We start from the raw sequence: 25,939 nt of genomic DNA, 5'->3' as shown, positions 1-25,939 counted from the left end.
ACTAAAAATGACATATGCTATTTAGTGATTACTTTAGTTTTGTACATAATACATTCTATTAACTTATTCTGCCAAATTAGCAGATATCATTATTAAAAATCAACATGTATGTTTATTTTAACGGTTCAATATCTCTTACAGTAAAGAAACTAAAAATACTTAATGCATCATAGTATTTAGATTTGGATTAACAAAATGTGGCTTCAACATTATAATAATCTTGCGTAGGATTTATATATTAAAACAAATAACAATAATGATTAAGGATTACTTATATTGATCTCTTTTTGGTGATGAAATAACGCTTCTGTGTAGTACTGACTGCAGGGCTATCAATTCACCTGTCAGTCTTATAATTTCTTCATCGATGTAAATTCATGGCGCTGAGACTATTTATTATCAGCTTAATTGTCTGCTATGTTTGTTTTCATACTATAAAAATACGATTTAAAATATAAAAATAGTACTTATATTTCTGTTGTATGTTTATAAAAAATTTTTTTTATAAATAAATATGACATTAACTAATTATATAAGGAGCCTATATGCTGCTCTTGAAATATTTATTGGGCTAATCTTATCGCTTGCTAGTTACAAAACTGTTTTCAAATTGTTTGAATTTATGAAACAATTTTGATTATATACATCTCAATTTCTATTCGACTAACCCTAATCTGACCCAAAAGTCGTCCCTGCCGACACTTCTGAGGGAGCCTTCGAGCTTTGCTGCCAAAAAAGAGATTTAGACTGTCCATCATCTGCGCCCTACTCCAACTTGGCCCTGGCCAACCCCGCGGCATCATTAGCCACCAATAGGACATCAACGATCGTCCGGCAAAAAAAAACTTTTTAAATTTAGATCTCGTTTTATATATTCGCTTAGTAAAGATTTTGAAATTGGTTTACAGGCTTTTTTATTGTTACTCAAATATTCTACTTTCATTGAATAAGGAAAACTTTATATGACAATTTATTGTTTCCTATAATTTTAGCATAATTTTTTGCACTTCATTAAAAATAAATTAAAGATTATCAATAAGGAATACAAAGATAAATAGACGAAAAATTGATGCGCCTACAACGCCTCAATACATCTCTTACATTGTACGCCTGTGCTAGGCAAAATGCCAACTCTTTTAAACGGTTTCATATTGTCACTACGTCGAAAATCTGTGTTATTTAATTTGCTTGTCATCAATATAACAAAAATAATACCTATTTAAATTTGTGATAGTGTCCAATAAATCGTATTATTAATAAATATTATCTGTTATATTAGGCAGGAATAATAGCATCGTATAAATACTGACATAGCTATATAATTATATGTATACATATAAATAATTATATAGCTATATCAGTACTTATACGGTGCTTATACGGTGCTATTATATAACTATCATACCTAGTCGTATAGCGACTTAATTAAGCAAATCACTCCAAAAGGTTTTTCAAGTCTATACGCAGTCCAAGAAATGATGTTGTTCCATGTTAACGGTACAACTCCGCCATCCTTTCCTTCGAAACTTATGAGAACCATATAAAACGTAAACTGGTTTACTTTAGCTGCGGTTCTTTTCTTTAGAACTAGGGCGCGTACTTAACCCGTTTGTACACACACAGCGTTAATTAAAATAAAACTAAAGAAATGTTTATACCGTTGAAATATATAACCAGAATAATTATATGTAGTAAAAATAATTTATGTACGAAATAAAATGAATAATACAAAATTAAACTTTTATGCATTCGTTTGCTATGGATATTTCTTTGGCTATTTTCATCATGGTCAAGCATCTGTATTTATTGTATATGCATCAAATTAGGCATGAATGAGCAATAACGATTTGGTAATCGTCCGACAGCAGAAGTGTTTATGTTAAGCCTTTTTCTCGTAGATGAACGTCTCCAGTTACCATAAGAAAATTACAAACACCGCCTGTTCACGCCAATTTATTATTACGAAATTATTTACTGGCACACTACCTCCGGCTGGAAATTTGAAAAAAATTATCGTTTTCGTCAATGATAAAGGTCTAATTATCATAATATAAAATTAGAAAATTTTATACTGACTTGTCCTTTATTGTTATTTTTTAACACTATTTGTTATAGTAAAATTAATAGATTAAAAATGTATATACCCAGGTCAATGTGGTAAAATGGGTGTAATATGTAGATATATAAATTAATGACAGAATTAAAATACATTCTAATATAAGGTCGTCGAAAGACCCTGAACACTGACTGCTTTCAGGCGGTATTATTAAAAATATATAGGCGAGGTAAATGACCAGCAATGAATATCATACGGCTGGTATGATAGTGATGATAAAACTTATTCTAGCGGACTCAATGAATAGATGGTGTAATTTAGAATAATGTACTTTACCAGAAAACCACCAGAAAGCTTCCGTTTACAATAGTTAATGGTTTGTTAGTATAGTAAAATTGGCAATGCCCAGTGTTACATGTAACATGAACACTGCAACGTAAACGAGATTATATCCCGCGCAATATATACAATTTTCACGAAGTCTCCGATTGATAAGACTCTGATTGAACGTAGATAATGCTAAAATATCTCGTTCTTTTTTGCCCCTATGCCTATATGTTATTATATCGGGGCGTGAGCGAAACATCGCAAAAATTTTTGTCGATTTATATTCGATTTAAAACTACTATAGATCATATTCATATAACATTTTGAACTAGAAGGAAAATAATGTTTGTAAATAGTAGAACGTTGTAATGGGTCGATGGCAGGAAAAAAGTGTTTTTGCATCTAAAATTTCTAAAAACAATTAGTAAGTTAAATATTATAGTATTCAATATGATTACATAAAATTCTGTCCCATGACCGCAATTTCAGTTTTTGCGGTAATGCCAGACTATACATATATCCATCGCCTGTACAATTTGAAATTGGAACTCGAACAGTTTCCGAGGTACATGTCAAGGACTTGTAAATAAACCAGGTCATCAGTCCACTGTTACTGCTATGAGCAATAATGTAATAGATGGGTATGTCAATTTCACAGAACAGTTTAATACTTTATAAAAAATAAACTATAAAATATTATTAAAATAAATTTATTTCTTGTATTAAAGTAAAATATTTATATAGTATATTTATTACCGTAGACTTGCTGTTGAATTCATAAAGATTTAAATGGAAAAATTCAATTCGGTGTTACAAAAATAAAAAGGCCAAAATTATTGTTTTTAAAAAATATGTAACATTGTTTCGATGCCTAGGTTACGTTCTCATATAATTCTCACCTTGTGCATTAATTATATAGGATTGCCTCTGCTTATAAACAAGTTTCCAAAGGATGGACAACAGCATCCTCTGGGTACTATAATATAGCACTGCGTTCACGAATCCACCTGCCAAGCCTAGCGATTATGGTATATCGCCTCATAGATATCTTTGGGAGAGACCTATACCTTGCTGTGGGCGTCTATGAGCTGAAAAGACGAAAAAGAAGATGTAACTGTGAAACCATTATGTTTCTACTTCGTATAATTAGTGGAAAATTGAGAATAATGGCTACAACGGCGTAGCGCGTAGCATGTTCACTTCGCGTGCTCTACGAATATAAATGTAACGAAATAAAACTAACACTTTCACTATAACTTTTCAAGCCTAATTTTTTGAACTACGAAATGTGTTATGATAGTAATATCGAGGTGAAAATTTACATTAATTTAATAACTCTAATTCTATTATTACTTAGTATTCAATATATTTTTTCGTAACATTCTTAAATAGAATCTAAGGAGATTTTTTAATACATTATCGTTTGTTTAAACGATACGTTTATGCAAACGATAATGTATATATAACGTTTGTATAAAAGATAGTATTATCTACAACTAAATACTTTATAACAATAACTATACTTTGCAAACAAATTAATTTTTAGAGCTGACCAAGACAGTTCATATTTTGAATTTAAAAATGTTATCATTTAAAATATGTATTGTGTATAAGAGCCATTAACGCAGAATCTTTTCTTTCCAGTGTAATTATTAATGTACAAAATACTTCAAATAAGTATGCCAGATAGCTTCACCACCACCGTTCGTCTTTCCACTGAGAAATATAAAAAATCCGCTTTGGACATATATAAAGAATTTCATTTTTCGGTCGCACAGTATACGTTTTTACAAATTATCACTTACACGTTTGGTGATAATCGTGAAAGTGCATAGACGGCGACCGCGAAATCGCAGCACTATGCGCTGGTCAAACCAGGTCTGAGCCACGCTCGATACTACTGTAGCCGAAGCAATATACACACAAAGATCGGCACAGATGGCGTAACATAGTACACGCTAAACTTTCCAAAAAATGTCATGTATCATGTATCCTAAGTAATAAGGAATACGACGAAAGGTCCTCCGTTCATTCTTCGCGGATAAAATTGTAAATTGTTAATGCACATAATACCAATTCTATTTTTACCAACATAAAGATAAAAGTTGTAAAGGTGATTGATTTTCGCTGCATCACATATCGGGTGTACGTCACACTGATGGCCTTTGAGATAGATATCCTAAACACTTAACTTTGTTACAGTATCTCCAACTTAAATTGGTTCGTCATATTGGCATTAAGTAAATTAAAATAAAACAAACCAATTTGTATTTCTTCCGATATCAACTATTTGACTTTAAATAGCTTGTAACTTGTTAACGTTTAAATGAAAAACTCTAATGACGTTGCTTCACCGAAAAGTTGAGTATGTTTTATCTATATAGATTCAATTTGTAGTAGTAAAAACTTTTTGCGTATAGATTTAAGTCCGATTGGCTTCTGAAAAAAAAATGATTTATGTTTTTAGCCGCAAACTATGTAAATGCAGACTATTGGCAATAATGTAATTCGTGCACTGAATCATGCGGAAATATCACATTAAGTAATTTCATATTCCTCGTTGTATATTACCGTAGTTTTTTTTATGAATGAAAATGAAACATAATTAAATGATGAATGAATCTATTTGGTTGTCTGTGCACACAATGAAGTATTTCGCAACACTAGTACATATTATATTTTGTCAAGTTAAGGCCCTGGCGCGGCTGTGGCAGACGCGGCGACGCCAACTTACACCCACGTATTGACCCGTCTATATTTAGCCGACGCTACTACCCGAACAGAGACAATATTCGGCGATTTCAATTATTTTAAATAATATATGATTATTTTTTAAACTTCATTATTCTCTCCATGAATAAAAGTACGGCATATTATCTGATCTGATTTTATTAATTACTGAATCTAATTTTATAAACTGATATAGAGAGCTAATTAAATAATTCGTTTTATAATACCTAAATGCATAACAAACAACTTTCAAATTACCAAGTTTCACAACAAGACCTGTTTAATTAAGTCTGCGTAAGGGAATATAATTGCGTTCCTTTGAGAGACCGGGCCACTACAGTCGAATAATTTTACATAAATTGACATCACAAACATTTATTTAATTGAAGCAAGCAACTTTTCAAAATGCATCCAAGGTAACCATAGTAATTTTTTTATAAAAAAAAAAACCACGAAAATATTTCGTGGAAGGATAAAAACTGATGTTAGAGTAAAATAAATATAGATTTTTTTATTTCATTTGATTTGCTTAGTGTTTTGTAAAAAAAGTTGAATTGCAAGACTTTCATAGAAAGTGATAACTAGTATTTTCTGCATTAAAATCACGCACAACGTAGTGCAATTTTACATAACAGATTGCTTCGTAAACATTGCCGAGGTACAAGTTATTTCCATTTCGCGTTAATAGGAAATTTATGCCGACGGACATCGACAGGAGTTATTATATCGTAGATAGTATATTATATTGTATATTTTTCAATAATTTGTATCGCTAGCCCTGAACTTTAAATGACTTTCAAATTTAAAAAAAATCGTCTATGGAACTGTATGTTTGTCTGTTTACTAACATCAGCTACAATGTATTGTGGCTGATATTAGTAAATTGCGGTTAATAAATTTTTAACTTGATCTCGATTTATAATTATAAATTAGAAGTAAAATTTAGATATCCAAAAACTAAATTAAATGAAACATTATTGCTGCGTTGACTACATTGTCAGATTTAAAATAACATTTCGCGAGTTCTTAAGGAATTTATGATGTAAACGAAGTTATACAACAAATTGTTCAGTCCAAGCCTGTTCTTAGTTCACAACTCATCATATACTTGTTACTAAGTAGGTGTTGTATAAGTTTCCTAGATGGCGTTGAAACTTAAGTTTGCTACTTACCGCTAGATGGCACTAAATATAAAATACGTATGTATTTTTAATGATTTTATGTTTCTATTTAAATTAAATAGCGAAATTACCAATATAAAATTCTATACCAATGTATTATTAATTTTGTTGATGAATCAAATGAAGATTACTACGGGCAAGAGAAAGTAGAATTCTTAAAATCTTAAGTTGACGTTTGCTTGCGTGTCATTAAACCGTAATACTCGAAATAATATAATTCTAAATAAAGGTTATTAATGAATATACTATTTGTTATATAAAATATAAGATTTGCTTAAGAAAATAACATGCGCGCGATAATAATTAACCAAATAATCAAAAATGTACCTCAATTGCAAATAACTTAGAAGCTTATAACGAAGTATAACCTCATTAAAGTGGTGAAACATACAACCTTCTCCGTGTTTAATGAACCTTTTCTTCAGAATATAATGCTTTTAGTACAAACAAAATAATGACGTAATACGCGTCACTCGTTTCCAAGAGTCATCGATGCCTACAGAAATACATCCATCCACACGAAGTACCGACCGTGACCTCTGCACGCGAGGTCGCGTAAGCCCATCTACCTGAAAATCCAGGGTTAAATTAACAATAGACTACCTATTTTCACTCTATCGTGTTTGAAGATTTTGTAAGATATATAAACGCGATTGGCCCTGTAAAATTAACACCACGGCGCAGATCGTACAGATAAGTCGTGTTCTTGTACTCAAACGGCAGGTAACATAGATTAGAATTAAATATAATCAGACCCTTCAGAAAAATAATGAAAATTTATAAAATTCATTAATAAAAGGTTTGTAGGTCATCATATATAAAACTAATTTTTACATTGCAGACTTTTTTAAATAAAATTTAAAAAGTCGCCAAATTTTGCAGTGTTTCGATGTTTTGGATGCATTTCATTCGGATTCATAAAAGAGTGAGAGCGAAAAGTGTGTAATGATATATAAATCAAAGAGAAGTTTTATTACGAGTACAGTCAGACCTTTCTGCAGTTATTTTTCATTTACAGAACATTTATATTTTCCTTTTTGATAATGTTTCTGTAATACCTTTAATAATTACATCACTCCCAACAATGAGATACGAATACTCTTATGTTGACATTTTTGGAATACCAGCTTCATCTCAGAGAATCAAGTTTTACAGCTAATTTGGGACCTTTAGAAAGCAGATTTAGGATAGGAAGCCGATATTCAGAGTTTTCGCAGTAAACATTAGCGGTTTTTCGGACAGTGTGCGCTGTCAGCAGTATAACTATGAGTTTCAGTTGAAGGTGACACTGCTCGATGCTACATTTATATTACTTATTTTTGTACATCGAGATATATAAAATGAAAATTAATTATATAATACGAGCAGAATAAAAAGCACAAACGGCACTCGGATGGCAATTGTCGGTTTCTTCCAGATAAACATGAAGGACATATTTGCCACGAAAATATACAGCAGGCGGCAATTAAAAAAAAGAATAGGTTAGAAATCAAATGCACATAAATATTAAAATAAAAAGTATTCGTACGTATAACAAAAATAACTACATTTTATAAAGCATAATTATAGATTCGACATGTCGACATGTTAAAATAAAATGTGTACTTACATATAAATATATGCAGTCATAAACAGAAGTTTAAATATAACATGTTACAATGATAAGTAGAAAACTACTACTTTACTACTTTACTTTACTAACCATTTGAAAATAGAAGTTTGACCATTCAAACGCAGGAAACTCGTTCCAGAAGCGTGCAGCCTGAACAGTAAATGACTTGTCTAAGAAGTTTGCGTGCTTGGGGACTTCTAATTCCAGATCCTCTGGAGATCGTAAACATCGAGTATGTTACTCAGGAAGTGGAAACGGTTTTTGAGATAACAAGGTGAAGGGAAAATACATTCTTTAGAAAGGCATATAGGAAGTTATTTGAGACTATTCCGAACTCCTGAGATGGTGTCGTATGGACCTCGTCCAATATCTACCGTATGCAGATTTTTAAAATTATACTATTACCTATATATTGCTATGACTCAAATTATGTTGGTAATGAATTTACTTTCTTCATCAATAATACAAGCAATAATAATAACGCAAGACCGCTCACAAAAGCGATTTTTTGGAGAGTTCTGTGCCTTCTACTGAGCTGACAGGTTGATGATAATAATGAATAATAAAACGCGATGAAGAACGCGTTGCGCTTTGATTATAAGTCATTATATGGAATTCTGAATAGGCACGAGAACGAAGGACTTGAGTTATATATATAATACTTGAAATTTGATCTGGTATATATAATTAATGTTAATTATTTATTCATTTTTGCACGGTTTTAATGGTATCCATACAAACGTCAATTCGGTAATAAATATTAAACTGAAAAAAATCATCACAATATTTATTGATAAATTTTACATATATCGTTTATATATGATACAATGCTGACTGAGTATTCATTGCATCAACAATGCGAGTGCGCTTAAAGATACCGACATTTCTCCTTCCGCCTCGCTCGACCTTGTAGGATTCTCTTAATATTTAATTGAATCAGGCGTTACCTTGCGAAAGTCCATCCAAAGCAAGTGACTCTGTGTTTGGCAATAATCAGTGTAACATAACTCCTGAAGATACCCCGTGGAGGGGTGAAACACGTGTTGAGTGATTTGACGGTGGCAGTTATGTAATTCGCATTGTTTGCCGCATACGCATTTATTAGCGGGCTGGCGGGCGGTGCACTTTGTTGCACGACTACCACAGCATGTGCGGAACTGGCTAGGTATTGGTCCTTTTCTTGCTTTTCTTGATATCACATGGGTATCCAACCTACGATTACTAGCCAGTACAGGGCAGAAACAATATTTAAAATTGTTCGAGGTCTACAGTCTCGATCAATTTTATTTCAACAGTAGGAACAACAGAATTCCAATTTTATAATTAGAATTCTGACATTGATATCATGTTATACCAATGTGTTTTGAATGCCTGTTATGTTTTCTTGTTAGTGTATTAAGGACATTCTGATGTAAACTAAAGATAAGAGGGCTGGTGACATAATTAAATCAATACATGATTTGTTTGATAACCTGTGAGCATGATTGATTTTGTTTTGAAAGGGGACTCTTGTTATAATGTTTATTAAATATTTAATGAAACAATGATAAAACTATTGATTATATCTCATTACAGTTATTAATCTTTCCTTCCAATTAGTTTTTATAGGATTTTTGTTTTAGTTTTTTAGTCTGTGGAAAAATGCCAGCTAAGAAGAAAAATCAAGAAATTGATTAGAATTTAAGAATAAAAATTACATAGGATTTCGGTGTATTTCTCATTCCTGCTTCATGTGGAGTAGCAGCGTTCTTTAATATTTCAATCTACGGAGCCTTTCTCGTACATAATTGATATTTTGTGCTACCGAAAGCAACATTTGAACAAAGCTTACAACATCCGCATAGAACTTTCATCTCAAGAACCTTGTAACTATTAAATTTATAAAAGGTTCTTGGTAGTCTTATATTAAAGTTCACAAAAATGTAGAATTATGTATTTATTAAAGCCATTTTAAAATAACACTGAAACCATTAGTTGTTCTTATGCAGTACGAATAAACGATTACATGTGTAAATTCATTTCCTGCTGTCACACCAGGTCTTACAAAAGCAAACGAATAAAATTTTCGAATTTCAAAAATGATTGTAGATTTTTGTCCTAAAATTAATTAATGTTATAGAATTACCTTACAAACAAATATATTATTTACATAAATGGAATAAAAACGTGAGGCAGGTAGTATGTCTCGACATCTATTTCCGACACCGACTATAGGCCCCCAAATGTCATAGCACGAGGAAAACTATAAATTCTCGTTTAATAGATGCCATGAACAATAAATGTGTGTCATAATAATATTCACAAGTCATAATGTGTGTAATGCCTTCTTTCAAAAGCATAATTACAATCGCATTACATAATGAATATATTACTTATCAACGAATAGAAGTTTTTAATGTTTCGCATCTTGGCAAAATTATAAAACGTCTGAGATTAAAACGCGAGTCATAGTTTTAAATCCGTATGCGGGGATAAACCATGACTAACGACGTATAAATATCGGGGAATAAATCGAGACTTTAAGGAAAAAAAGTGGAGGACTTGATGTTATCACTTTTCCTCGAAAGCTAGCTTCTTAAAAAATCACGAGTCCATCGACAGATTAAAGCAGTGTTATTTTTTGCTCTGTTAAACCACAATTTTAAATTTAATTAAATCTTTCCATTTTAATTTTTTCCGAAATATTTGAAGATTCTGTGTCTTTTCTGATATAACAACGTAATTGAAATATAGCCATGACACAAATCAACATCAGATCAGCCAATAGACCCGCCCTGCAAGGTATAAGATATAACATCGATCCACTTTCACGCTGAATCTACGGCTTGAGGTCTCCAAATTAATTATAGTATATTTAAAAAAATATATCAAATTACATATCTCATAACTGTTTATCCAGTGAACGCCTAAAACGAAAACTCAATATCAAGCGTTAGATATTATAGTAATACATTTGTCTATTCCTATAACAAATTAAACCAGCTGCAGGGATATCAATACGTCGAATGTTACTATTAATAACATAAATGGAGTTTCGTACGCCGTTTTCTCTCAAACATTAATTTTGAAATGCGAGTTTGCAATTTAGTGATACGTATATATTGAACGGCGCCAGCACGTTCCACACACTGAATTTAGAGTAGTTTGGAGATCTAATATTCAATAGATACATACTTCTAAATTCAATTCAGCAAGTTTAAAAACATAATTTGATATTATAAATTTCATTCAATATAGTTTTGTTTTTGATGTTTTTATTTGCTCATTATGTATCGTAACATAATTAGTTGCCAAATATTCATAGTCTAATCTTGATTCTAAAAACAAATCTAATTATTTTGGGTAAGTTGTTTCCGTGAAATTACCGTGCAACGCAAAGTTACCATGAATTTCTTCTTCTCTCGCATGTGTAATGTGGCTTTATGACCTATGTTTTACAACAATTTACATAGTTTGCTACTATTAATATGCTCAATAGCACCGAACGCTTCATAATCAGTGTTTACACCTTCAATCAATAATTCAATTATTCTAGGCACCACTACCTCTCTTATAGCTCTCTTTACTCCGTACCACAAAATGTTATGCGAGTACGCCGATTTTAAGGTGATAAAGCTCTTCTAATTTCCTTTGAGTTTAATAAGCCAGATTAAGTACTACGTTCACTTAAATTCATTACACTCATAAATTTCTGCTCTCAGCTAAAGCTAATTATTCTCTAAATTTGGCTGTCAAACGAAAATAAACTTTATGGATTTATTGGTATATTTAATATTCGGGTTACAAATAGCGCTTATGAAGTTTCTATGGATTCGAAAATTACCTCGAACGAGGGAGCCACCCGAATCACGTATTCGCCCTGGTGGACACTATTTCATAGTGTGAAGAAGTACCTCGGCCTCAGGACAATCATTAGGACCTCGAAGATCAATTTGGTTATACTCCCTTCCCCCCTGTAATCCTTCCCAGATTTAGAGGATAGCGGGTGCCACGGACTGCTGTCGGATACCGAGGGTGGAAGTTTGCCACCTCTATGCGAGGGTAGTGCGGTCTATGGCTCCATGGATCTCCTATGTAGGAAAAAGGCCAGCTATTCGAAGCTGTAGACCTAAGTTATTAGAAGTAGAAATTTTGTTAGAAGTTAGACTTTAGTAGTTAAAAATTTTGGCAGTCATGGATGCGATTAAATTTATTACCTCTGTCAAGGAGGCAGTAGCGAGCCGGATCGAGTACTTGCGGCAGTCAGACAGCGAGAACAACAAAATGCGCCTACAATGCAGCGCGCTAAGCTCACAAGTGTCTTATGCACGCAGACGCATCGTTGGAGGATTTTCGAGGCCTGATTACGGCGACGTGACGGAAGGCTCGCGTTCAGGCTTTCACAAGTAATCGCCGGGCATGGCTGTTTCGGTAATTATTTGCGTAGGAGCGGCGGATACTGGTGGACGAGATCAAAGCAGAAACGGAGTCTTCGGAGTCGCGGATGTTTAGGGCGGGAGCCCTTAATTGTCACTGGCTTCAGGCACTCTGTGGTGGACGTGGTCTCTAACTATAGTGGTAGTACCACAAAGGTTTCCGAGAAAAACGCTTACTCTGGGAAAAGCTATCTAAAATAGTACAGTTCCTGACATCGTGCAAGACCACTATGGGTTTTAGCAAGTAAGAATTCGCATAACCCTGTCCTCCCTCTAGAGGCAAATCTTGTACATCCAGAAGATTACCCTTTGAAACCAAACAATTTACTATTAATAATTCTTTATTCTGTAGACTTTCATACTTTAATCCTAACATAAACTTTCGGAAATAATGGTTCGCTCTCCAGTAAGTAGACATTATATATTTTTGTATAACAACGTACTTTTAGTACTTTTGTTTGGCTATTCTTTGTTTTTATTATATTTCAAGTTTTATCTTCAAAAACGTTTCTTTTAAAAAACTCATTGAACAATTTGCATCGCTAAATTAGTTCTCTAAAACTCGTACCGAAATAATTTACTGTTTGTTCATATTCTCCAATTAAAATTCTCCGAAAAAAAAAATTCTAAATGCAAGCACGTTGGCAATGCCAAAAAAACAGTTATAGTTCGTATAATTTTCATTGGAATTTTCTTTTAAAAATTGCTTTGGTTATTTCGTTAAAGGTTAATTTTTAAGGAAAGTTGTAACCATTTTATTTTGTAATTTAATAACACTGGTTAAACAAATGTAATTAAAATATTACCAAGGACACTGAAAGTACCTATTCATCTTTTAATGGTTACTATATTTAATTATGAAATTACTTCGACGAATCTCTGCGCAAAAACACGTATAGATTAAAATAAATAAATTTTATGTAGGTAAGAGAAAGAGCTAGTAAAAGACAGCTGTTCTCGGACTGTGTGTGGTCGAATTTTTTTCCGGAAAAATCAATACACGGCCTTTGCAAATGTGTTTTACACATAAGATATCATATGAGTTAAAATTTAAACATGACAATTTTTTTCCTCAACACACCTTTATCTTTTGGAAAAAAAATACTTGATATAACTGTACAAGATTGGAAAAGTACTAAAGGCGATAAAGAAAAGCTACTTTCGAATATAACACAGAGATTATATACCGTACACCAACTCGATACCTACCTGGATGATAATACTTAATTATACTTATATACTTTTTGGATTCTCTTCATTGAGGGCGAGAAATAACAAACGAGCACTCAATTCACCGGATGCTATAACGGAACGAAAATATGTCAATGGGATGCCGGGTTCGCATAATAAAGGTCGAAGCGACGAGGCGTTTCGCTTCTTTATAATTCTTTCAGTACACTACTAAAATAGCATGCCAGCTACAGTGATTCCATCGGATGACGTAGGCGCCATCAAGAAAAGATTGTAAAAACTACTATACAAAGCTTTTACACGTGAAAAACACTTCTACTAAACAGGTTAATCGTCTGACGTTAGACTATATAGAATTACAAACATATTTAGTTATTCATTGCTAGTTTGATTTTTGATTATTTTGATATACAAATATGTTTGTATTTATAACTTCGTCTATCATTTTTTTTGTTTAATCATCGGCATTATCAGTCTTTTAGCGGTGCAGGGATAGAATGTGGTATGTATAAATACACGAATTGTTAATAATAATCCAACCATTAAAACATCATCTTTCCAGCTAAAGAATGTCCATTGCTGTACATAAGATTCCCACATATATCTTCAATAGAACCGGTTGGAAGCGGTCAGAATTTCAGTAATACCTGGATCGATTTCAAAGCAATATAATGTTCATAATTGTCATGTTCATATTATGAGCAAGTTCTATCAGCAAGTGAACATTTTGCAAGTTTAATTACATTCTAATATAAATATATTTCTTTAATTTTTTTGTATCATTAAACAATGGCTTAAAATATTAAGAACAAAACTGTATTCACATGTATTATTATGTTTTTAAAACATGCGGCAATCCAGACCAAAGATGTTTTTATAACACTCCTAAACGAGAAACTCAAAATGAGGGCCAGCTATTTTTACACCCTCCATAATGACCGCTCGCGGACATGCACCACAATTAAACTCTTGCTACAGATACTGGGATCATTTAAACAAAGTCATTTAAATATATTTTATAAATATAATATAAACAATCTTTTAAAGAGCGATGACTGCCGGGAACTTAACATTATATTTATATAACCAGAAATATAATACATTCAAACATCATCTTATATTTATTTGTCAGAGAATTAACCACAAGTGTCGATCTCTTATTGAAAAAGGCTAATTAATCTTCGTTAATGACATTATTACAGATTTACGTAAATATTTTAACAATTAGATTCTGATAAGAAAAAGCGCCTAAATAATTTAAGTATCCAATTTGTAATAAATCACCAAAAACTCAAAAATTCTACTTTATGTGATTTAATGAGAAACAAGAAATTAAACATTTTGACGTGGAACAATGACGACGAATAATTTGAATGTGATAGACATTATCTCAACTTATTTCGTTTTTATAGAAATTTTTCTAATTTAAAGCTTCACTTGCCTTACACTAGCATTTCTTCGGAGCGTAACACAGTAATATATGTCCTAAAATAAAATATTTTGCAACAATTAAAAAAGAACTTTAAAGTAATAACGATTTGTCGTGTAAAACTAAATAATAATATAGCACTCTGCATTTTTTGAAATTGCCAGTCTTAAAAAGCGATAAGCTCTTTAATTATAGATTTTCAATTCAAAATTAAATGTCACAAACTGAAATAATGAAAATTGTACCTTCTGGTATTGGTGTCAACTTTGCGATGAATATGACAACAGATTATTGTAGTAACTCTGTACTGATCCCAGCCCATCCCAGCTAAATTATACCAACGACTCGTGCCAGATTGAGGAGTTATAGTAAGGGTACAATGTGATTCTGTACAGAAAAAGAAAAAGATTATATAAATTTTGTATAGAAAAATTAATTCTGTGAGCGTTATCAAGGTACGATTCCTCAGGTTTCAAGTTGTGATTTCTTTCGAATATGAAGTCATTACAATTATTACAGAATAATATTCTATGTAAAGCCATTTTTATATGATACACGAGAATTTTACAATGTTTGTAAAAAAGAGAAATATTTTAATTCAGTACAAACATTTTGTTCCTTTTATGTATTTAAAATTTTAAAACGAAAATTTCTTTCTATTCGTTGAAATTTTTGCGATGTTCTCTTTTTAATTATTGTTTTTCCGGGCATTACGTGTTAAAAAGCAGCAGCGTGTTGTGCAAACTGCAGTTGATGGGGGATAAATAAACGGGCGGCTCCAGATCCTTTTATCCAACTAGAAGCATTTTTGTCAAAGAGATCTGATAGCAGTCGATCTTGAAAAATCTTCTTTAAACTATTTCGGTCTTAAATAGTCGCGTCCGAAAGGTTCGTGATGGTCCAGAGCTAATTATTACAGCTATTTTATCACTTAAAAATCCATCACAGTATATTATGATTTTGTTTAATGAATTGATTACAAGATAGAGACATTACATATATGTTAAACACGTACATTGTTGCCCAAAAAAGAGTTGCAGGTTTTATGAAGCCAGAAAGGTATAAAGTATAATTATAGTAAATTTCAGTAGCAAGCCCTATTGAAGCAGGGTATCTCTCCAGGATGTTAAATGAAAGTGTATTTAAACAGATGCGAGGATGGTGGAGGCGGCGCAGCGACAGGCACGGGCGGGCGCGCGGCGTCGCTTCGGCTCGCCAACGGGCGCGTCGCGGCGCAGTCTGCTGAGCAGCTGCCGCACTCACCCGCCGACTGTGCCTCTGTGCGCATCTCCATCGACAACACCAACACCTGCTGCACCGACTCGCTCGTCACCGCACTTGACGACGAGACCCTTCTCCTAGGTACGTGCAGCGAACCGTCCATTGAGAATATCCTTACGAAGACTCCTACATGCTACTGTGTCAAAGCTTTTCTTTTTCAAGTATACAAGAAGATTTCTTTTAGGTCTAGAAGCTTTAAAGGGGTGAAGGTTACATAGACGCCCTCTGCAAATCACAGTCTTCCCCAAAGATTGCCATGATAGCCTTTTTTGCGTTACCAGCGAATTAGTGTTACCATTTATTAAAATTAATTATTCTTTACTACCCGTACCTGCAAACTTTAAATACTGCTACGTATCAGAGTGATCACATTATGCAGCGTAATTGTAAATAGGTGTAAAAACATTAAAGTTTTTTTGCAGCTATTCATTCAAACCATTAACTTCACTATATATAGCAGGCGAACAAATCACCCATATTCAGTTTATGTGAATCTCGTCAAAAAAGTTTACTACTTTTATGTATCACTAATTGATTATCGCCAATTAGTTTTTGGGTGATATTTATTTATACACTTTACAAATACATCAACGAACTAAATGGCGAACGTATTCTCTACAAGTTTACTAATTAGGCTGAGCAGTAGAAAGCAGAATTAAAAGAATGCTATAAAAGGGACAAATAAACCTCTAAAAACCAAACATAAATATATATACATAATGATATTACATTTTATACATGCCAATTACAAGTTAATTCTTGTACATTTATGATACGAATACAACTAACAATAAAAATGCTATGACGACAGCAGTTAATTTCTTTTCGAGATTCACGATTAATAGATTCCGAGAATTATTACGAAAACTAAAAAACATAAGCATAAAGCGTGATAATACATTGTACACGTGCTGTATCTTTTATTAGATTTACTATCTTCAACAATACAACACAACATCGTCATATCTCTATCAATATTACTTTTAATTAGTTATTGTTTGTACGAAATAAATTACTTATCTACGTAAGCATTATTTTCAAAATGAGCTCTCTTATTTCATAAATATTAAATGCGGTTTCCTTTAATAAAAGTATAAGCTATTTAGTCCATATTTATATATTATTTATACATATACAAGGTAATTGGTTATAGGTGTAAAACCTATATAAGGGTGATTTTATAACTCATTTGCTGTCAAATAAGGAACGGTGAACCAATCCAAAAATCAACTGTTTCAAGTGTTTTTACGTATTTACATAAAACATATGTTTTATTGCTCTACAAAATATATATAAATATATTCTTCAAAACAATATGGGCATTATATGACAAATACTGGTTGCGAAAAAATACGTTACATAAGTGTGTACTTATCCCAAATTTATTAAACTGATCCTCGTTATATATCTCCTACTTGGAAATCAAAACGCACATTGACTATAGTCTAAGCCAGGGGGCCCGCGGGCCCATTAATTATGCCTATGCGGCTCGATATCCAAAGGAAATTTATTATTTATTTAATATTGTTATCAAATTAATTATAATAAAATGGTGGTACATGCTAAGCCGAAAAAATTAATCAAAAATGACCATCGATCGAGACTAAGTAATGCACGATTAGAAAGCCGTGTGTACAGTGTAGCTATCCCATCTATTCCGACTTTTTTTTAGCTTGTATAGAAAAAACTTAAACTTTTTATTACCAATTTCAAGTTATTCTGTTTTTCTTTTCTTTACCTGTTTGTTTTTACATTGCCGAATAAAATTTGTATATGAAATCTCTCCTTTTTTTATTCTTATGTTTTTTTTTAATAAAGTTTTCTAAATTAATAATAAGTGTTACATTATATGCGACCGCCAAAAACTTTAATTTAAATTGGCCCGTTGATAAAATGGTTGCTTACCCCTGGTATTAACGGAAACAAACAAACATCTTTATTTTTTTATAAGTGCCTGCTAATTCTAGTCTAGACCTGGTTGAAGCTTTTAAATTATATACGTGATCAATTTATTGAAGTTTTAATATCTGAAAGTGTAGATGTAGTCGTAGAACGGCACTATTGGATAAAAGGCCTCGTTCATAGATTTTAAATAGAACCGGTTGCATTCATCGTCTATCACCGAGCTTACCACGGTCGTCTGGCTTTCTGGGTGGCCGTCATAGACTGCGCTTGCCAGTTCGTTGTCTCCGCTCCAGAATTTTAAAGTCCAGCGGCCGTAGAATATATTAAGAGAAATCAAGAATATTTTAAATGTAACTAATCTTTTACATTATATTCCATCAAAATTCTAGAAATCAGGTATCTTCACGTTATTTATTATGTATTATCAATAAATAGTATCAATACGAGTATAAAGCTTTAAAATAATGAACACAATGCTTTTAGGGTTAGCTAAATATTTATTATTATTTTCAATATTTGGAATTTTTATATAGGTAATAAACACCTATATCAAAAATTCGGGATACTTATTTCAACTGCTTGTTACGAACGATAGTACTGAAGCAATATTGTGTTCGGATTTTAAATACAACTTAATCGTCAGTCACAATGAAAATTATCCTTATGTATTTATATATACGTCTAATAGATATGAATCGCTGTGACTTTTTTGTTTAATCCTTCACATAACCGTGCCCCGTAACTCGAAGGTTTATCGTGTATGATAGTGTATTCGTTTCTAGTTCGTACGTGATATTATTTTGAGGAACAGAATAAGGCAAATTATTTTGTTAAAGACTATTAATGGAAGAACTATTCGTGTATGATATATTACGCTACGAAATAAAATTATTTGAGCAGTGTATTTAACTTGAGTAGTGGTAGCCCAGCGATAGATGACTGAGACTTGCGATCATGGGTGTCGGGTTCAATTCCCGAGATGACCACGATCTCGACGATGTTATGTAATTCACGCTTTGTACATTTATTAAATATAAAATTTCCACTACTCACAAACAAGTTACCAGAGGATGGGCAACCACGTTCTCTGCGTACCATAAAATCACAATGCGATCGCTAACTTGCCTGCTAAGCGTGAAGAATATGGTATGTCCCCCCATAGTATATCCTTGAGGGTGGCTGATGCCTAGCAGTGGGCGTCTATAAGTTGAAACGTGGAATAAAATTATTTTACCTGCAAACGTTATTCACTATGATTTTCACATAAACTGCACGTCGACCTCCATTTCTTAGCAAGTTTGTGAAGCATTTATAGCTGAAATAGGTCGCAAATGCTTAAAAACTTCAGAAAATCATAGCAAACGTAAACAATAAAAAAATTGTAACGTTTTTTTTCTTTACCTTTTCATCTCTAGTGACGCACTTTACCTTAATTAATCGTACATAAAAATATCATAAAAAGATGAAAGGATTTATACGTTTATAACGCTTGAGAAAATAATCTGTTTTTATCTCTAATTAGCTCTTCAATCTCTCTTTACATACCAATTAAAAGTGAGCTAGATTTAGGATAACACATTTCATCATCAAAGATTTATTTATTCATAGTATATATAAATAATAATTATATAATCTAATACATAAAAAGGTTTATGACAATACACGAACAACGAAAGAGATTAAACTTAACGAATATAACTATCTCAAGCAACGTACAGGTGAAAGGCGTTAGTACAATTATATTTCAAAGCAACGAAACGATTTACGCGCGAACCGCCTAGTGGCATTCAGCGGGATTGCAAATGTCAATCGTGTCAGTGCGTCAGAGTCAAAATGTCAATCCTGCCCTCACGCCCGACTGCCATCCAGCGAGCATTGACTGACGACTGGGAGGCACGAATCACTAATGAATGCCTCTTTAATTGTTTATATGTTAATTTGATGAACCAATAATTTGCAGCATTTTTTCCTATAAAGTCTCAAGACGAACATATCGAATGAGTTATTTGATTTCAGTTTCTCTAATACTTAAATGTTATTGTTGTGACTAATTTGGCTTTATATGTTTGTGATATTCTGTAATGGTTCTCGAGCGGCGACCACGAGCTGTGGCGCTGCGTTAGGCCCTCCATTAGGTGGACCGAGGATATAGTTAAGTCAATCCACGCGTCTTTCATTCTCCAAGTTCAAGTAAATTAAGACTCTGCAAGATTCAAATATTACAACGATCGTCCTGTTTTTAAAACGGGCATCGATCCTTTACTGCGACTCTGCCGCTTAACACACAAACTTGTAGACGCCGCCTTATACAAAACCATCACACCCGGCACATTTACTACCGCGCCGTCCTGAAACCGAGATATGCTTTGAGTCTCCAGATAACGCTGCGAAATAAAAACAGGCATATAAAACGTTTCGCAGTAGTTTAAAGTCGTGGTCGGCTCCAGTATCATATGTGTCGCTAACCAATGATTATTCTACATAGAAGTATTGCTAAAGTTTCTTCCGCTATTTTTTCTCTCAGCGTTAACGTTTCCGGAAGTGGTAATAATATTAGCCAGGCAAAGGTACCCGACCAAGTCGAGGTTGGACCCTCTCTGGAGCCCTTAAGTCGGAATCCTAAACGGATATTATCGACGAGTAACAGCCGAACAGTCCAGCGGGTCATTGAGTCTAGTCACCCAATAGAGCGTCCGCTGAAGCGACCTAAGAGCTCGGCGGACGCTCTTCGGCCTCCTAATTCGATAAAATTGTAGCATGTAGCGGCCCGTGCCGAGGCTTCTCAGAGAGCCCTGGAACTTCGTAAAAAAATGTGTTAGGCTAAGCGTCCCCAAAAAAAACGGGATGTCACTGAATGCGGGCAGCGCAAGACTGTTCGTTTTGGCAATGCCAAGGAAAGGGGCGTCGATCGGCTGACATGAATGAATGAATGAATGATACTTCATGCCCAATAATAAGATTTCTTTACATGATATCCAATACTACAATTTAACTAGTCGAATAATGCACTAATAAAAATATATTGTTACGAAGTATAATTTTTGCGATTAAATATCGAGCGTCACTTAAATTATAATACAAATCGATACGCCTTTTGTTAATTAAAATTCTGGCTATTGTATGAACAATTAGATTGCATGTGTAACAATGCAATATTTTTATTACAAAACAAATTACTTGACTTATTGCTTTTTTATATCGTGATACGTAGCGGTCGAGTCTAAAATACAAAATTTTTGTAACATAACGCATGGTATGTATTGTATTGTATAGTAATGTGATTTACTTTAGTTTATAATCTCGTTTATTGAGACCCAATAAATTGCAAGTTACTCTAATAATATAGCACTACTAACTTCAGATAGCATCCTAAAGTTAGTTAATACAGATAGGCTTCATATGAAGGCCGGTTAACTAAGCAAAAGTACATGTAATACAATAATATATTATAGTTGTATTGTAGTTAAGTTAATGTTTTAGGCTATAATAGGCTCTATAGGGTATATCTTTTTCGTAACGACCAGGACTTTTAGAATTCTTACAAATGAGTGAGTACTTTAACCGAAATAATAAAAATAATTCTATCATTTCATAAAACATTTGATATAATAATTGATTCTGCAGTCAATCCTGTAATAAGTATAATTATATGCCGTGGGCAAGTTCAGACTCCTGGGAGAGCTCCTAAGCTTTATAATGAAGAAATATGTGTAGTCATTTTATTACCTTCATAGTATAAATATTTCAATAAAAATAAATAAAGCACAAGACCGGTCATCGTGGCGATGTATACAGGTTAGAGAGGGGCTTGCAGTGGGCGTCAATGGGCTGTAAAGAAGAAAAAATAGTTTTACGTCATTACCTCATTATTATACCTAACATTATCTTAACATAAAATATCTTAAAATACAAAAAGTGTAATTAGTACGTACGTACTGTAGTAGAATTCTGTCAGCTGTCTACAAGCAAATAAGGCAGAGGACAGGGAAAAGCTTTGTTGTTACGTCGTTAGTCATTTACTTTTTAAATATCATTCTTTTATATAAACACCGATTCATTTTAAACATATTTTCGTAAGATCTCATTAAGCTCAAACTTCGTGTTTATATATCCATTTACATACAGGCGTAAAGATTTTATGGTATAAATTGTAGTCGGCATTTGATTTGGCACGGCAGGTATTTTTTTCATCGAAAATATTAAGCTATTATGAACACAATCCATTTTATCTTCTCTCTTTACATATATACTTACATATATGTTATTAAATAAAATATTTTCTCGAACCTAATAACACTAGTAAATTTTCTGCTCAACGTACAAAATAAATAATGAAGATGTAATTAATTTACATTATAAATTTAAACACAAATTCAGTAGAGAAATGGGAAAATTTCTATTTTCATTAAAAATCAATAAATAATAAATATGTATATATTATTAGCTAAAAGACCTGATGAGAAACTTAAAACACGAGATACTGCAACTTATCGTACAGGGTAAGATTCACGGAAAGCGAAGTTAGAGTAGGAGATGAATAATCTAGATTAAAAAACTTATGCCAGTGGTTTAGAAAGAGCAACCGTTCATTTTTCAGAGCCGCGGTGTCAAAAATAAAGATTGCCCTAATGGTCGCCGACTTTAGTAAGAAGATAATACTTTAGAAGAAGATGATTTGTTACAACATACGTATATCAATCGTCAGTTTATTTCAAAACACAGTTGCGAAAAGTACCTGTGCTGAAGTTGTAAGTTTATACTTGTCTACGAAAGTTCTGTGTTCTGTATATTATCTCTCGTTCTACTATTTTCCAAGGAGGGATAGTAAGAAAGAAAAGGACCAATATTTAGCCACTTCCGCACATATAGTGGTAATCTTGCAACAAAGTGCACCGCCCGCCAGCCCGCTGATAAATGCGTATGCGGCAAACAATCCGATTTACAAAACTGCCACCATTAAATCACTCAACGCGTTTCACCCCTCCAAGGGGCATCTTCAGGAGTTATGTTACACCGATTAGTGCCAAACACAGAGTGGCATAGCTCAGTCTGTGTAAAGCTATATTAATTAGCGTCAGGTTTTACACTAAGAGGAAGAACAACGACCCCGCTTTTCTATATGAAAACTCCGATAACCGTTGAATAAAGCTTGAAACTCCCCACATCGACTCTATGCAATCTCGCTACGCTATGTATTGGAGAACAGTGTCTTTTATTTATAATGCGCCCAATAAAACGGTGATATCGTCTAATGCAAAGCTTCTAGAAAACAGACGCCGGAGTTTTATTCTCAGGCACGTTAATGATTGTATATAAATTGAACAAACAAAAACTATACCCAGAAACAGAACAAACAGACATTTCATTATATAAATATATTTAATACGGTGCGGAAATAAAATAACTACGTAAACCTCTGAAGAAAATCTGTTTTACGAGCAATGAAACTGGTCAATTTATTTTATTCGTGCTATTATTTGCTTTATTTCATTACTTAAATGATTTTGTTATTTATAATGCGACGATGTGAAAAATTACGATGATCGGTAACTCCATTGCTATATAAATTAAAGATAACCCATCATTGGAACATTCAAACGTCATGAATCGAACACTATTACACTACAAGGCGGCGACGGATGAAAGACAATGCTTTGTTTCTCAACAAAGTCGAAGACAAGAAGGTAAAATTGGTTACACAGTTATTTTTTGACAGCAATGTGCTAACACCTGTAGTTAATTATTCGTGTTTAATAATTTGTTAATTTAATTTTGGTAAAACTTAACTTTCATTTCATGGAGCAGTAATATCGCCTACTTATATAGAATACATAGGCGATATTGAACCATTGTTATTATTAACAATCATTTTAACCCTGTTAAAAATTCTAATTAGAAGTACGTCGCTAAAAAGTCGTTATTGTACTTCAGGAGAGTTTAAATATTCAAAGTACATTCATTAAGTATGCGACAGGAATCATCGCAATTCTCATCTGATTTCAATACTGTTAAGTAAACATATTAAGGTTTATTTGGATTGATATTTATTGAAAACAAATTTTATACCAATAAAATATTACGAAATTTAAAGACATTATTGTAAGTAAAAATTCTTTTATTTTTTTTATCATATTTGTATTTTTCTCTTAAAAAATATTTGCCTTGTTATATGTTATATTTATTTGAAGATTAAATAAAAAATCAAAAATTGAGCCTTTGAATATAAATTCTTAAATAACATAGATACAAATAATTAAAAAAGCAGAATTATGAACAGATATTTTCGTTGATGTGAAAACATTAAATTTCAGTACCATGAAGCAACATTTTGGACTTGAAACAATACATAGTTTCGGTTAACATTGACCATGGTTGCGGGGCGCACTGGGTACAGAAGCGAGACGCGCATGGCTTGCTTCCGACGAGCGACTAGCGTTCCCACAGAGCAGTCTCAACCCGCCCAGCCGAGCGCGCTGACATACTGCGTGTTCGGAAAGCTCGCGAACCATCACCAAAAGTCACTAGTGCCATTCGCGTGTGCAGTGCTCCATAGTTCGATTGATAGAAGATTTCCGAAGCGAAAATGTCGCGAAGGGGATTCCATATATACGTTCGTAATTAAATAATACCAGGGTGTCCGCTTCTAAATGTTCCCCTGCAATGTTTGTTTGTAATGTGCGTGTGTTTGTTCTTCGATGGGTCTAACAAAAGCGATTTTAATTCATATTTTTGCATTTTTTTAAAGAAAGCTTAAAACCACGACTTTATTAGAATTAACACAATTTAATAACAAAAATTCGCAAGTAACCTAGGAGTCATTAATTCAATAAAATTTATTCAACGAAATAATGGAACAGGAAAATCAAATATAAAAAATTCGTTCAGACTGTCCAAAATAAAATGTCCAAAATAAACGTTATAATGAAATAAATATGGTTGCAGTGTTTCTTTTAATTTAAAAAAAATTCAGGAGTTATTTTCGTGATGTCAATTTTTAATATCAATTTTCTAGTAATCTAGGTTTGAAGTACAAAGTCAACGAAAGTGAAAAACGTACAATGAAATGCTCTTCAATTTTGAAAAAAAAAACTTATAAAACTAATATAGTGTCACTAATTATTATTCACTTTACTATATATACACATTAACAGTTTAAATTTATTTACTTGTTTTATAGTTTTTCGTACTCTTTGCAGTAATTTTCGTGTAAAACATATAACTTATAGTTCAAAACGAAAAATAGCCGTGCGTTAATTTCATCTTCAATATAAACAAAACGTCAGAAGGCAGAAAAAGAAATAGCGAACCCAAAAAAACTAAAACATTTGGTATAGTTACATGTGGTATCTTTTAAATCGGCATATTTTTTAAAGAAACATTGTATTTAACATACACATCTAATTGTTTAAATTATATCCACAATGTTTTTAATATTTGTAGTTATTCTATCTACAATAAATTTAATTATATAATTTAAAATTTCAATTGAAAACCCAAAATAATTTCCTTAACACGTCCAAATTTAAGCGCTTGCTTTTTGTTTCTATTTCCTTATGAAAAAAAAATATTAACACAAACGTAATATTCGTATTTTGGAAAAAATATAGTTTACCTTTTAACACGTATAAGAAATTTAGTTTTAACATTTTTACAACTAACACTCTTCTTTAATACTCCTCGTGTTGCAATTACTGATGCATTTTAAGAACTGGAATGCATATACAAAACGAACCAGGAAAACGTATATTCCTACAATAGACTACAGGGTTGTACCTTAGTAAAAGTAACGTAAAGAAGAACATGTTACTATTT

At 32.6% G+C, this 25,939-nt stretch overlaps 1 protein-coding gene across 7 annotated transcripts in view; it reads left to right on the top strand.

Annotated features, from left to right (window-relative positions):
* Ih (hyperpolarization activated cyclic nucleotide gated potassium channel Ih) overlaps positions 1 to 25,939 on the top strand; it is a 151,612-nt gene that overhangs the window by 57,509 nt on the left and 68,164 nt on the right. For 4 of the 7 annotated variants that reach the window (XM_068763993.1, XM_068763992.1, XM_068763995.1 and 1 more), the window contains exon 2: positions 16,092 to 16,303. In XM_068763993.1, the coding sequence (XP_068620094.1) occupies positions 16,092 to 16,303 (212 nt within the window). Of the gene's footprint in view, positions 1 to 16,091; positions 16,304 to 21,334; positions 21,381 to 24,596; positions 24,738 to 25,939 lie in introns of those variants that run through there. The other 3 variants (XM_068764000.1, XM_068763998.1, XM_068764001.1) reach the window with 2 other exon arrangements.

The sequence above is a fragment of the Battus philenor genome, unplaced genomic scaffold (assembly GCF_028537555.1).
Source record: "Battus philenor isolate CCGP_79_NKW_IND1 unplaced genomic scaffold, ilBatPhil1.0.hap1 SCAF_19, whole genome shotgun sequence".
Lineage (NCBI taxonomy): Eukaryota > Metazoa > Arthropoda > Insecta > Lepidoptera > Papilionidae > Battus > Battus philenor.
The sequence above is the reverse complement of the archived record's forward strand: the minus strand, read 5'-3'. Positions and strand labels throughout refer to the sequence as shown.